This window comes from Puma concolor, chromosome A1 (genome assembly GCF_028749965.1).
Source record: "Puma concolor isolate L17-30 chromosome A1, mPumCon1.1.hap2, whole genome shotgun sequence".
NCBI lineage: Eukaryota > Metazoa > Chordata > Mammalia > Carnivora > Felidae > Puma > Puma concolor.
Genome location: NC_141667.1, coordinates 15,842,220 through 15,857,702, shown reverse-complemented (window position 1 = coordinate 15,857,702; position 15,483 = coordinate 15,842,220). Strand labels below are relative to the sequence as shown.

At 37.8% G+C, this 15,483-nt stretch overlaps 1 protein-coding gene across 5 annotated transcripts in view; it reads left to right on the top strand.

Moving 5' to 3' along the window:
• Window positions 1-15,483, top strand: part of CDH18 (cadherin 18) — a 1,017,877-nt gene that overhangs the window by 950,935 nt on the left and 51,459 nt on the right. For all 5 annotated transcript variants that reach the window (XM_086676364.1, XM_086676366.1, XM_086676367.1 and 2 more), the window contains one exon: window positions 2,864-3,000. In XM_086676364.1, coding sequence (XP_086532490.1) covers window positions 2,864-3,000 — 137 coding nt within the window. The remainder of the gene's footprint in view (window positions 1-2,863; window positions 3,001-15,483) is intronic.

The following is a 15,483-nucleotide window of genomic DNA, read 5'->3' as shown; positions in this document are numbered from 1 at the left end:
GTTCACTTAAAATACCTTCCTTTCTTGGCTTCTGTGCCACCCCATTCCCACTTAGTCTCTTCCCCTAGACTGTTCCTTTCCTTTTGCTAACACCTGCTCATGTACAGATGCTGGGCTGCCTTAAGCCCAAAAGTTTGGGTGCTGTAGTGCTCATTACTTCACTTAACGTTTCTCCTACAGTTCTCTCCCAGATGAAATTATACTGTTCCCAGGATTAAATTAGGCTTCAATTTAGGCTTATATATCTCAAATGGATATTTCTTATTCAGAAAACACACTTGAACTCCACACTCATATCCAGTTCTCTGTTTTTATTCCACACGTTTATCTACTTGACTTCTAAGGCATAGCATGTCAAAATCATTGATTTCTCCCAAATTCTTTTTCTCCCAAAGGGAATAATTTGCCCCCCTACCTCTATCCAGCTCCATAAATAGGCTTATCAATTACATGCTAGATCAAACACACGCACCCCATCACCACCACCGCTGCCACATGAAAAGCAAGTCATTTGTAAGTCATTGCCCCTCCAATAAAAATTCTATAGTCTGTGCCCAATACATAACATTATTTTATACAGTTCTTTCCATTTTCTTCCCTTTTTCACCTTTGTCCAAGACAACATTATTTCTTTTCTGAATTGTTAACTTTCTGCAATCTAAGAGTCGAAGTAGCCACTATGATTTTTCCAGTACATAAATAGGTGCATGATATCCTTTGTTTAACAATTCCCCTTTTGGGTGCCTGGGTGGCTCAGTCGGTTGAGAATCTGACTCTTGGTTTTGGCTCAGGTCATGATCTCAGGGTTTGTGAGATCACGCCCTGCATTGGGCTCCTGCTGACTGCTTCCTGCTTGGGATTCTCTCTCCCTTTCTCTCTGCCCCTCCCCTGCTCACTGCGCATGTGTGTGTGCACTCTCTCTCTCAGAATTAATAAGCAAACCTAAAAAATATATATCTATATATCTACCTTTCTATATATATCTACCAATCTATATCTATCTATCTATCTATCTATCTATCTATCTATCTATGTATCTATCATCTATCTATCCACCTATCTATCTATCCCTCACTGCCTTTTTAAAAAGGTAAGAACTATCCACCATACGGTACATGGATTGCTTATCCTAACCCCAGCCACATACCTTTCATCCTTTCTGCCTATCCAGTGAGACATACATTGTTTTTTAACCAAATCAAGTTCTTTCTTTAATTTGGATACTTGCATTTTGCTTTCTTGTATTGAAAATATTCTTCCCGTGGTACTTTGTACATAATCAGTTCATTTTTATTCCGCAGGTCTGGATGAAATGTTACTGAAGCTGAAGTTAAGGAAGAAGGGGGAAGTATTAGAAATTTAAGGAGAGGAGAAAACACTCTTCTTTAAATAGTTCTAGAAATAGTTTGGAACATATGATTGTTGTCTATATTTTTAATTCATGTTCATGTTAATAAACTGTTGCTGGATAATGTAAAACTCCAAAACTCAGGGGCAGATATTTATAGCCCTCTTGTGTGTGTGTGTCTGAGCTAGCTGAAGATCAAGGTAACTAGCCTGGCTTGTGTTTGCCAGCTCTTTTAACCCCAATGCATTCAATCCTGCATCCGCTCATTTACTAGGTAGCTCTGCTTTAGCAGGCGGTATACCCTGAAGGGGGACAACCTTGTCTTTGTGTCTCTCATCTTCTTTCTGGGATCAGTGGATCAGCCAGCCCCACCATGTTCCTTTTGTGTCGGTGGCAGAGGATAAGGAGGGATATGCCACGTCTCCGGAAATCTTGCCCCAAATACGAAACAGGACACCGTCACTTTCAACTCATTCTTTTTCTTTTCTTTTTTTCTTTTTGATTTTTTTTTGAAATTTTTGCTTAAATTCCAGTTAGTCAACATCCAGTGTAATATAAGTTTTAGTTGTGCAATTTAGTGATTCAACACTTACAACACTCAGTGCTCATCAATTTGCTAAAGGAAGCTGGAGACCAAATCCAGTGTGAAAGAGCTCTACAACCTTTTATGCATTGGGGAAGGAAGATGATTTGTGGCCAATAATGTGACCTACCTCCCATTCAGTTGCTTTCTCATTTTTTTTTCACTAAACAAGGTAGCTGGGTGATGGAGATACTATGGTAGTTAACTAAAATGTTTTCATTTTTATTATGTATTTCTCTTCAATCTCAACTATAATGAAACTCCGGTATAAACTAATCTCTGACATCTCCTGTTATCCTAAAAATTTTGTACATATAGAAATGAAAGTTTAACTAAGGGTTTAGTTTTTAGGGTCAGCCTGGGTGGCTCTGTAGGTTAAGCATCTGACTCCCAAATGCTGCTCAGGTCATGGTCTCATGGTTCATGGGATACAGCCCCACATCAGGCTCTGCATTGGCAGTGTGGAGACTGGTTGGGACTCATTCTCTCTCTCTCTTTCCCCCTCTGCCCCTGCATGTGCGCTTTCTCTCGCTCTCTCTCTCTGTGAAAAAAAAGAACATAGTTTAGTGTTGTTGTTTTTTTTCTTCCAAGGTACTATAGACTTCCTAGAGGCAGTTTTTCATCTCTCCCTTATTAACCCCTCTGTTTTTAGTAACTACCATTGTATTCATGAAATTCAGAAGGGTGTTTTTCTCAATTTGAATTAGTAATTAGACTAAACATTAATTAAGGGCTGACAGAAAAAAATAATTGATGTCAACTCTATGCAAATATAAAGTTGCCAGGCAAATCTCAAGAGGCAAATATAGAAACGAAACATGTGCATTTACTATGTGAATATATCTGGTTTAATACTGCCCTTGTTTTAGTTTTATTTGTTGTCTTCATTATATCCTTGTGTAAAAGGAAGGATTATCTCTTTCCTTCCCTAGATACTTCATTGACCACAGTGGCGGAGATGACAGAGTTTTCAACATCGATGCCAATTCTGGAACCATCAGAACCACAAAGGTTCTTGATAGAGAAGAAACTCCGTGGTACAACATCACAGTTGCTGCTTCAGAAACTGGTAAGCTACTTTATGTGTCCTAAAAAAGATGTCACTTGTACATGACGATTTCTACCGAGATTTTCTCGAGTGCAGGGCTCTCACCATTTCTATTTGTGGTGCCAGCATCTAGCAGAGCGTATAGAACGTATTAGAGGCAGTTACTCGTTGTCAGATGTGGTGAATAAATCTCATACCTTTTTTTTTTTTTACTTTAATCCTAGCGTACTGGTGGAAGATTGACATCACAGGACACTCCTTCCCCATCCCTGAGTCAGAGTATTTGGTTTGCCTCCTAGTCATGAGGCTTGTTCTGTGGGTTGCACGGCTGCCTAACATCAAAGATGCCGCTATAAACATTCATTTGAAAGTTTTTTCTAGACACATTTTTATTTCTTTGGGGTATATACCCGGAAGTGAGATAGCTCAGTCATATGGAAACTCTGTATTTAATTATTTGATGGACTGCCAGCCTGTTTTCTAAAGCAGCTACATTTTACATTCCCAAAAGCACTAGGAGGGTCCAATTTCTCTATATTATTACCCATATTTATTGTTATGTATCTTTTGATTATAATCATTCTAGTGGGTGTGGGGTGATAGCTCCTTATGGTTTATGCACTTTTATAATGTCCCCCGTTACCAATCAATAATTAGACTACCCCAGCTTTTTATATTCTGCCTGAATTTTTATGTTTTTACATCTGCAAAATTAGCTCAAGTGGCTCCCATTTAGAGAATTTTCTTCAGCATAATATTCTCTTTGAAAATAAGCATTCACTAATTACTTTTAAATGAGTGTTATAAAGAATACATGAGTGGGTTCATTTATGATCATTCTGGTTAATTTTCATTTTCAAAATAACCAGACTAGGACTGGAATTACAAGTTCTTTGTCACCTAATGACAAATAAATGACTGCCAAGTGATAAGAGCTCATTCAATATCAGTTGCAAAAATAAAGGAATTAATGGATTAATATATCCAAGAAGTGATGAAGACATTGAAAAGACTCAGAAAAGGTTGTGTGGTTTTTGGGAATAGGTTCTGTGTAGAGAAGATGGAGGGAAAGAATCCCTGGAGAAAATGATATTTATAGAAAAGAAAAAAAAAAAAAAAACAGGAAACTTAGTTTAAAATAACTTCCAGTTTTACTCCAGAATTATTTCAATCAGAAACCATACTTTATTTTCTAAATCTCACCTCAGTCCAAATAATATTTGTATCAAGTAGAAACTAACTAATTTATGAATGTGCATGAGTATATGTATACCATGAAAATTATATTATTTGCAATCATTACCAAAAGAAATGTCCATTTTTACTTAAGTAACATCTTAAATATATATTTAGTAAGTGCTTTTTTTCTTTCTTTCTTTCTTTCTTTCTTTCTTTTTTTTTTTTTTTTTTTTTGCTATTTGTTAGTACTTCATATGGGAAATCGGTTAATACCTATCTACAAAGTAAAGCAGTATAATAGATTGTATTATCCTGGATTTTATAGATGATAATTTTAGAAGGCTCAAAGCCTTAGGGACACCTCAATAAGCATTACTAAACATAATGTAATCCTAATTATAAATGGATATGTAGAAGGAGTGAGAAATAGTGAGGACTTCATACCCATACTGGAGACTGTTTCGGGAAGTGCACATTCATTCACTCACTGGTTGCTTGTCATAAGTGCCTTATTAAATATCACTGGGGGCCCTTCCATTTACAGTTGTTCTTAAACAGTAACCTTAAATTCAGCCACATTACCAAAGTATTTACTAATATATTCTGTTTCGGAAATGTACTCGATGCTTTTTATAAACTGGATTTTTTTAAGGCTTTATTTTTTGGTAGAGCAGTTGTAGGTCCACAGCAACATTAAGAGGTAGGGACAGAGATTTCCCAAATAGACTCCACATCTACACATGTATGACATCCTTCATTATCAGCATCCTCCGCCAGTGTGATACATTTGTCACAACTGATGAACCTACATTGACACGTCATAATCACGCAAAGTCTATAGTTTAACGTGTTTCGTTCTTGGTATTCCCTGGGTTTAGACAAAGGTATGATGGCACGTATTCATTATTATAGTATCATATGTAGTATTGTCACTGCACTAAAACCCCATGTATACTGCTTATCCATCTCTACTTTGATTTTGGTAACCACTGATCTTTTTATTGGCTCCTTAGTTTTTCCTTTTCTGGAATGTCATAGAGTTTGAATCATACAGTAAGTTGCCTTTTCAGATTGGCTTTTTCCCTCAGTAATATAGGCACACTTAAGGATCTGCCATGTCTTTTCATGGCTTGATAGCTCATTTCTTTTTAATACTCAATAGCATTCCATTGTCTGGATGTGCCACAGTTTGTGTATCAATTCAGGTACTGAAGGACACCTTGGTTGTTTCCAAGTTTTTGCAATCACGAACAAAGCCACTACAGTATAAACACTTATTTGTAGGTTTTTGTACGGACAAAAGTTTTCCATTTCTTTGGGTAGTTACCAAGGAGTGAATTTACTGGATCATATGGTAAGGGTGTATGTGGTTTGTAAGAAACTGACAAACTATTTTCCAAAGTGGCTGCGCCATTTTGCATTCCCACTAACAATGAATGAGAGTTCCTGTTGGTCTACATCCTTATCAGCATTTGCTGTTGTCAGTGTTTCTGGATTTGGGCCAGTTTTTGTCAGGTATGTAGTGGTATCTCATTGTTGCTTTAATTTATATTTCTCTGATGACATATATGTGGAACATCTTTTCATACATTCATTTGCCCTCTGTATGTCTTCTTTGATGAGGGGTCTGTTAAGGTCCTTGGCCCATTTTTTAATTAGGTTTTGTTTTCTTATAAGTAAACTTTAAGGGATCTTCATCAGATGTGCATTTTACAAATATTTTCTCCCAGTTTGTCTGTTGTTTACTCATTTGTTTGACATTGTCTTTTGCAGAAATGAAATCAGGTTTCTAAACATCTTCTTAATATAAGTTTTGGAAGAGCTTAGTGCTCTATTGAATGACATTTAGAAGTTTTTTTTGTTTGTTTTGTTTTAAATTTTGGAGAGAGAGAGAGTTGCGTGAGTGGGAGGAAGGGCAGAGGGAGAGAGGGAGAGAAAGAGAGAGAGAGAAAGAGAGAGAGACTGTCAAGCAGGCCCCATGCTCAGCACAGAGCCAACGTGAAGCTCAATCTCATGACCTTGAGATCATGACTTTAGCCAAAATCAAATCAGAGGCTTAAGGGACTGAGACACCCAGGTGCCCCTAGAAGCTTATAGTTTAAAATAATATATATATATATGTGTGTGTGTGTGTGTGTGTGTGTGTGTGTGTGTGTGTGTTTTGTTTTTTGTTTAGCCTACCTTAAGTGTTGTACAAGTAAGAGAAAGATGCCCCTTCTGGGCAGATGAAGCAGTGCACCAGGATTTAGGATTTAAGAGTATATGAGAGCAAACCACGTCTGTGCACAGAAAAACATAAAAAATAAAAAGAATCCCTTTCTTCAGCTGAACGGGCCACTTGCTAAGGGATCAGTGTGAGAGTATAGGGTGGCATAAAAATGCATGTGGGTCTCTGAACATGTAAGTAGGGTCCAAATGCCATGCAGCTCTTATTTACATGGTGTTCGATTCTGCTCTCTTTTCTTCTTTGGTTCTTGGTCAACTCAGCTGCCCAGTCACATGGTAAAGGCAGAAAGCATGAGTCTGGTCCATGAAAACCTTCCCCACTGCTGCTAAATATAGCTAAAAGATATCTTGCTTTTGTATGGTCAACTTTCGCAGACACATCATCCTAACAAAAATCTCTGAAATAGAGAGGACAGGCATTATTTTCACTTTATAGATAAGGAAATTGAGACTCATACAAAATATGAATCCAGATAGTTTGGTTCTGAGAGCTGTGCTCTTTCTAACATGGTCCTTTAGGGAAGCTGATGTTCATTGCATCAAGTTTTGGACAGATATTTTCACTGATTGAGGTTTATTTTATTATTTATTTTAAAAATGCATTCTGTGACATAAGACTGTCTCCATGATTTTAGAGAGAGAGAGACAGAACAAGAGCAGGGGAGGGGCTGAGAGAGAGAGGGACACAGAATCTGGAGCAGGCTCCAGGCTCTGAGCTGTCAGCCCAGAGCCCGACGCGGGGCTCTAACTCACAAACTGCAGGATCATGACCCGAGCCGAAGTTGGACACTCAACCAACTGAGCCACCCAGGCACCCCGATTATCTCCATGATTTTAAAGAAGACACTAAGAATTAGATAAATGCAATAAGCTGTCTTTGATTAGAGAAATAGAAAGAGTTGTATTCTCATCACATATCACAGTTCTTGGAGAAGAGTACTTTCTAACTAAATACGTGGAATATTCCTGTACAAGTAACAATGCCTTCCATTCATATGATCCATAATATAGCTATTTAGTCATTTCCATTACATTTCTATTTTTGCGTAGCAAATAATCACATGATTTCCATAGGTCAGAGGTCCAGGAGGGTTCCACTAGATTCCTTGTATAGAGTCCAGTAAGACTCAAGTCAGGTGTCAGCTGGGATGGGTTCTTATCGGGAGGCTGGGGAAGAATCTGCTTTAATCTCATTCTTCTTGTTGCCAGAGTCTACTTGCTTAGGGTGTAGTTATGAGGTTTCCATTTTCTTCCCATCCTCAGTGAGGGTAGCTTTCTTCTCGAGACTGCCTGCATTCTTTCTCATGTGGTCCTTAGCTTCTTCAAAAGAACAACAGTGTTTTGAGTCCTTTTCATGTTTTGAATCTCTTTGACTTTCTCTTTTGCTACCAGCTGGAGAAAGACTCTGTTTTCAAAGGAGTTCACCTGATTGGGTCAGGCCCACCCAGATAATCCCTTTATTCTAAAGTTAACTGAATTGGGACTTGAACAACATCAACAAAACCCTTACACAGCCTTACCTAGACACATCTTTGGTTGAATAACCAAGAAACAGGAATCTCATGCTGCCATCTTTAGAATTCTGCCTACGACGACCCTAAAATACCTGAAAAAAAGACAAAAGCTTGTTCCTTCTACTAAAGAGTAAATATTGTTTCAAACTTGCATGCCATGGCCTACTCTTCCCCTTATGTGACTCCCTATTAGAATAGTGGCAGTAGTGGGCCCTCAATAAATCATTCTTAATATATTTTTCTCCACTAAATAGCTACTGTTTTCCTACATTTCCTTGTTTATGCCTAAACTCAAGATAATGCATATGTTTGTCCCCACTACTCTTCAGAACCTGGTATTATGGTCTTAACTTACTAATAGCAAAACCCAGCTAATACTTTTGATTTCTGATCTCTCCCTGATTTCTTGGTCATATTTTCACTTGCATTTTCTCCTTTCTTCGCAAGAACTCTAGTACTTTGGTATGGTATCATTTATCATTTCTATCCTAAAATACATATTAATTAACTCACTCCAGATGTATTAATAAATGATTCTTGTTAAGCTTGTCATATGTTAGGCGCTAAAGACATTGAGGACCCTACTTCACTTTTGAGGAATTCAAGAATCTCATGCAGAAGACAAGATAAATATGTAATTGCATTATGGATAATCACTGTGGCCATAAGGTTTTTAGGGGTTAGGAAACATAAAGTCATGGTAGCTTAAGCTCTCTCGGGGAATTAGCAAAGGTTTCATAGAGAAGGAAAATGCATGGATTCAGTCTTGAGATGAAGGATGAGTAAAGGTTAGCCTGCATTCTGTGTCCAGCTGTACCTGTATCAGTCAGGGTTCTATAGAGGAACAGAACCAGTAGGATTCAAAACCAGAAGGATTCAGAACCAATAAGGAGATTTATTATAAGGAATTGGCAGTTATGGAGGCTGGGAAATCCAAAATCGTCAGAGCCAATGTCCCAGGTCAAGTCTAAAAGCCAAAACCAGGAATAGTCTTTATCTCAGTTTAAAGGCAATCAGGCAAGAGAATTTTCTCTTATTCAAGGGAGGGTCAGCCTTTCCTTCTTTAAAGGTCTTTAACTGATTGGATAAGGCCTGGCTGACTCACATTATGAAGAACAATCAGCTTTACTTAAGTCTACCAATGTAAATGTTAACTTAAAATCACCCTCATAGAAACAAACAGAATACTGTCTGACCAATTATCTGGGCACACCATGAATTAGAGACTTATTGTAGCCCAGTATCTAGCTAGGGTTTTATCAGGCTCCCTAGGTAGTGTTCACCCATGCTTATTATAGAACCACTGGTTTATGCGGTTCTTTCTTTCTTTCTTTCTTTCTTTTTTTTTTTTTTTTTTTTTTTAAGTTTATTTTAAAAAGAGAGAGAGGGAGCACTGGGGAGAGGCACAGGGAGAGAGAGAGAGGAAATCTTAAGTAGGTTCCATGCTCACCTTGGGCTCCGTCCCAGGGCCCTGGGATCATGACATGAGCTGAAATCAAGAGGAGACACTCAACTGCTGACTGAGCCAACCAGGTGCCCTCATGACTTATGCAATTCTAATGTAAATTGATTTTAAGAAACGTTGCTTCCTTCCAATCACAATTTAACTTATGTCATAGCTCCATTTAGGACTAATCCCAAAGGCATCAGTACATACACATGCCCTGTGTGCCTAAGAAACTAACGCTGCATAGAACATGTGTGGCTTTCTTTATAAAACTCAGCCCTGTCTGTTCTCAGCTTCATTCTCAGAAAAATTGTCTATGGCACTTTTAATCACAGATCCTCATGTTCTTTCAATAATTTTATAATCCGTTCCTCTGCCAATGCCTTCTTCCCCTTTTGTTCTGCTTTACAAACATCTATTTACTTTTAAGAACTAGTTCATATGTCACAGCATCTGTGAAACCTTGCTCAACTTCTCAGGCAGATATTACAGTTCCTCCTATGCTCTCGCTTGGTGCCTGCCTTCATAGAGCACTTATCACTTATTGGATTTAAGTATAACATTTATCATATTTTATTGTAATACTTTTCACCTCTACTAGATTGTGAACATCTCAAATCTAGGAATCAGGTCTAGTTTATCTTTGTTTATCATAGCATTCACAAATATTAAGAATATTTCCTGACACATCAAGCTGTATTAAATACATGAATATTGTTTGTCCTTCATTTCTGGATCTCCTTTAATTGCGAAACACTTCATTGTGGTAACTAAACTATATATATGTCCCATTTTGCCTTAAATATCCTATTTGTCCTTATTCTGTGCCCTGAATATGAGAGTTTATTCCACCTGATCAATACACCAAAATGGGACCCCCTATTGTTCATTCCTTGCTGATAGCTGTTAGCAAAATCCAGGGACGTGCTACTGTAATATATACTTCTGATGAGTCCAAAAGGTTCTGCTCTTACCAGAGTTCACAAGTTAAAACAATAACGTTGTTTGTTTTTTGCATAGTTACACTATTCACCTCAGCTGTTTGATTTCTCTAAACAAATTATGTTCATAACAGTCCAGAAACCAAAGTTTACATGCTGTTTACAGTAAAACCTTGGTTTGCGAGCATAATTTGTTCCAGAAACATGCTTGTAATCCAAAGCACTTGTATATCAAAGCCAATTCCCCATAAGAAATAATGGAAACTCAGATGATTCATTCCACAACTCAAAAATACTCATATAAACATGATCATAATACTCTAATATAATACAAAATAATAAAGAAAATACAAACTATAGGGATGCCTGGGTGTCTCAGTTGGTTACGCATCCCTCTTCCCCTCAGGTCATGATCTCGCAGTCTGAGTTTCAGCCCCACATTGGGCTCTATGCTGACAGCTCATAGCCTGGAGCCTGCTTCGGATTCTGTGTCGCCCTCTTTCTCTGTCCCTCTCCTGCTCACACTCTGTCTCTGTCTCAAAAATAAATAAACATTAAAACAAATTTTAAAAAAGAAAATACAAAATATAAAGAGAAATAAGTAAATTAACCTGCACTTACCTTTGAAAACCTTCATGGCTGATGTGAGACAAGAGAAGAGGGTTATTGTGTAGGACAACTTTCATGATTACTAACGGAATCACCGCTGTCTATTTACTCACTGGAATCTTTTTCTTCATGGAGGCCATTGTATATGCTCACATGGATGTTGACTTTATTAATAAACTCTTTTTTGTCACATACTGTATTTAATGTAAATGGCAATAAGGCAGCAGAAGAAAGGGTCTATATCTGCAGGCAGCCTTTCCTAGAAAGAAGCAACTTACTAGGACAAGAAGTCCTAGAAGAAGCTCCATTCCTCAGCTTACTTTTGGATGGAAAAGCAAAGGACTGTCCATAGATGCTTTGAAGCGACAAAAATATACTAGTGCCAGTTGTGGGCTCCTTCCAGCGTTCTGAAAAGTCACTGATTTGTGTCAAACACTGCGGCCTGAGAACAAGCATCTGAACATGGGAGACAATCACCCACAATCCTGCAGGGAGGGAGGGAGGGAGAGAGAGAGAGAGAGAGAGAGAGAAGAACCATTGGCTCAGTTGTGATCATGTGATATTCAGCATCGTGTACTACTCATATTGCAAGACATTGATCATTTATCAAGTTAAAATTTACTAGAAATGTTTACTCATCTTGCAGAATACTCACAGAACAAGTATACTCACAATCCAACGTTTTACTGTATTTATTCAATCTTTTTAGTTTTTTTTTTCAATTTTTGTGCAAACATATTCAAAGATTAGGATCTACAAATTTCAAATTTAATCCAATTGTAACTTTGGGTGATGGAAGTTAAATTTAGATTTTATTAATTCATCCTTGTTGCTTTTTAATCTGAAATAAAATTTTGTTAGCAGCAGCATGAAGCAATACAAAATTCCATTACTGAAGAGTGGGTGGTTAAAGTCTCTCGAGGTTCTACATATTATTTTGCTATTGTCAGTGTGCTTATTTTGATATATGAAATTCGCCTTTCACAAGTGTGTTCGTATTGGTAATTTCACCTAACACACAAAAGGATCTTATTTGACACTTTTTCCTTAGCACATAAAAGGAAGAACACCAAACAAATTGGTTTGCTTTAACTAATGATCAAAAGTAATACAATAAAATACTTCCATGAAATATATGTTTATGCATGTATATGTCTGCATATTAGTTACCTGTTGCCATGGAACAGAGAACTACAAAATATGTAAAATTAATTCAATTTATTCTAAGATTTAAAAGAAATGTATCGGCCCACATACCTTAAACTTCACAGGTAAATTAGGCTTCAGAGTTATGTTGATCAGGTCCCTGTCTTTATTTCTCTGTGATATATTTTTCCCTTTTCTGCATTCCTTTTTATTTCATGTTTTCTTTACTGTTAATTTATAGTAACAAGCACCAAGTACTGTGCTAACTTTCAATATGGTAACAGAATGAATGCTACCTTAAATTGGGTTGCACTCATCCTCATTCACATCCAGAGATAAATTATTCCTTCAGATGTCCATTAAAAATATTGTTCCCATTAGGTTTCACTAACCACCATTGACTTTTTTCTAAAAAATTGTATTTAATACATAATATGTGCCCATAAGGAGATGAATTATGGCAAAATGTGTGGGGTTATTCACATTAGCTCAGGACCTTCCAGGCCCATTTTTGATCTTTACTTGTAGGCAATTCCATTCAAACCTCTTGAGTTCTACCCATGCGGAGAATTTTAGTGAGGAAATTATGATATATATTCTATTCTATTCTTACATCTTGCATCTATTCAAATGTTGATACATTTGAATTCTTAGACATTGCACTATCCCAATATCAGTATCAAATTTTAGAAGCATTAGAACAAATTTCTTCATTCCAAAGGAACTTGGATCACTGAAACAATTCTGTACAGCAGTGCTAGATATTTATTTTGTAGTTCTCCTTGCTCCTCAAATTTCCAAACTTTTGCCAGGTTCCTTGCATACCTCAGATAATCTTGCTTCTCTAATTCTTATTCAATAATAACAATCAAGAAAGGGTTTCCACAGCATCCTGCCATCATGTCTAACAACCTGACTAATACTGTGGTCCTTAGTTTCCTTAAATCTATCTCCCTTCAGGTTACTGGGAGTGAACACTCCATTCCAGGCTTATGACCACCCCTCCATGTACGCCTGAAATCCTGACCTTTCTTGTTCACCCCCAGTCTATGCACTGTGAATTATTTCCTCCCCACATCTTCATTTGCCCCTGTCTGATACACAATTCCTCTGTCCTCAAAAATAGGCTTTGTATTCTATCTGAAAATAAAACTTACTCAAACAAAAACTGAAAACCTACCTCGATCTAGTGTTTCTCTCCAGATACAACTTTAGTGTTCCCTTTCCTGATAAACTCCTTGAAAGGGTTGCCTATATTCACACCCTGAATTCTCTGTTCCCAGGCTCTTTCAAATCCACTCTACAAAGACTTGCCTCTATGACTTCACCAAAATTATACCTGTCCTCCATATTCCAAACTATAAAGTATAATTCTCTCCTCCATTTGTTCAGCAAAGCGGCAACATTTGGTACAACTGACAACTGTTTCAAGACACAGGCTCTTTCTTTGGCTTATGGACTCAGCATTCTCCAGATGCTTTTCTGCCTTTGCTCGTTCTTCTATCTCAGTGTGCTTCATAGTTCCTCCTCATCTCTCCATTCCTTGAATGGTGGGGCATTCTGATTTTCAAACCTCGGATTTACCTGGAGATATTGCCCATGTAATATCATTCAGTCTAGTGGATTTGCATAACACCTACATGTAGATGACTCTCAAATGGAAATACACATCCACTTTTCCCTTGAAATACATATTAGACGCTTAATAACTCCTCTAGGAGATCTCAAACTCAGAATGCTCCAAGTAAATATTTTGCTCAAAATCCAATTTCTCTCTAAATCCACTCCTCCAGGGAATTAACTATCCCAATAGTGACGGCTATAGTCCGGATTGCTTATGGAAATCACTCAGTGTCATATTTGACTCCTCTTTTTCTCTCATGCTATACATCCAACTCACCAGAAACTTCCATCAGCTGTACTTTAAAAAGTATGCATAAGTCAACCACTTCATCACATTTTGCTCTTTCCCATACCTGTCCAAATAAGAATCAGCCCTCAGCTGGAATACTCCAATAGCTTCCTGAATGGTATTTTGCACTTAACCCTAGCCTCTTTTAATCTATTATCTAGAGAGCTACTTGAATATCCCTTTTAAATAAATAATACCATGTAGCTCTCTTGTAAGGAAGATAAATATTCCCAAATAAAGTAAGGTTCCAAAACATGGCACTCATAATGAGTGACCCAAAATAGATACACACACACACACACACACACACACACACACACACACACACATACACATGCCCTGCCGACTACAGGATAGAGGTAATGTGTATCTTCAGTTTTCACTTTAGTTCTGGGTCAGGGGGATGAAAATGTGAAAGTTCTACCCATTAGAAAATTGAGTATATGATACTTCTTACAAATCATTTTAGATCACCTTGGCCTCAATAACTCTGTGACAATAGAAACGGAAAATGCGTAACACAGAAAAAATTTCAAACAACCAACATGAGAAAGTTTACACTGCTATTAAAGAATTTATTAAAAAGAAATAAAATTATCTCAAAAGGACAGTTTAAGATTCAATAAGGAATGATGACAAAGGAAATGGTACACACGAGGACACCTTTCTTTTTCATAACAAAACGTCAAATTTGATAGATTAACAAACCCATAAGTATCATCATCATCTTCTCAACATTATCATCATTACTTACAGGTATAAACTTGTGAGAAACTTGATCCAAATTGAAACATTTAAAAGTTATTACAATGGTGGGGTTCCCTGGGTGGCTCAGTTGGTTAAGTGTCCAACTCTTTATTTTGGCTCAGGTCATGACCTCATGATCTCAGATGATGATATCGAGCCCCGTGTTGGGCTCCACAGTCAGTGTGGAGCCTGCTTGGGCTTCTGTCTCTCTCCTCTCTCTCGGCCCCACCCCCACACAAGTGCACTCTCTCTCTCTCTCAAAATAAACAAACAAAAAAAGTTATGGGGACGCCTGAGTGGCTCAGTCAGTTGAGTGTCCGACTTTAGCTCAGGTCGTGATCTCACAGTCCATGGGTTCGAGCCCCACATCGGGCTCTGTGCTGACAGCTCAGAGCCTGGAGCCTGCTTTGGATTCTGGCTCTCTGCCCTTCCCCATTCATGCTCTGTCTCTGTCTCAAAAATAAATAAATATTTAATTTTTTTTAAAGTTATTACAGTATTTAGAAAAAGAGTAAAGATGTTGATTGTTCTTATATTTTCCAGAGATACCCAAGCATGTTAATATTTCTGAGGTAAAAAAGAAAAGAAATTTAGTATACATATTTAAAATTACAGAGAGGAGGGGCGCCTGGGTGGCGCAGTTGGTTAAGCGTCCTACTTCAGCCAGGTCACGATCTCGCGGTCCGTGAGTTCGAGCCCCGCATCAGGCTCTGGGCTGATGGCTCAGAGCCTGGAGCCTGTTTCCGATTCTGTGTCTCCCTCTCTCTCTGCTCCTCCCCCGTT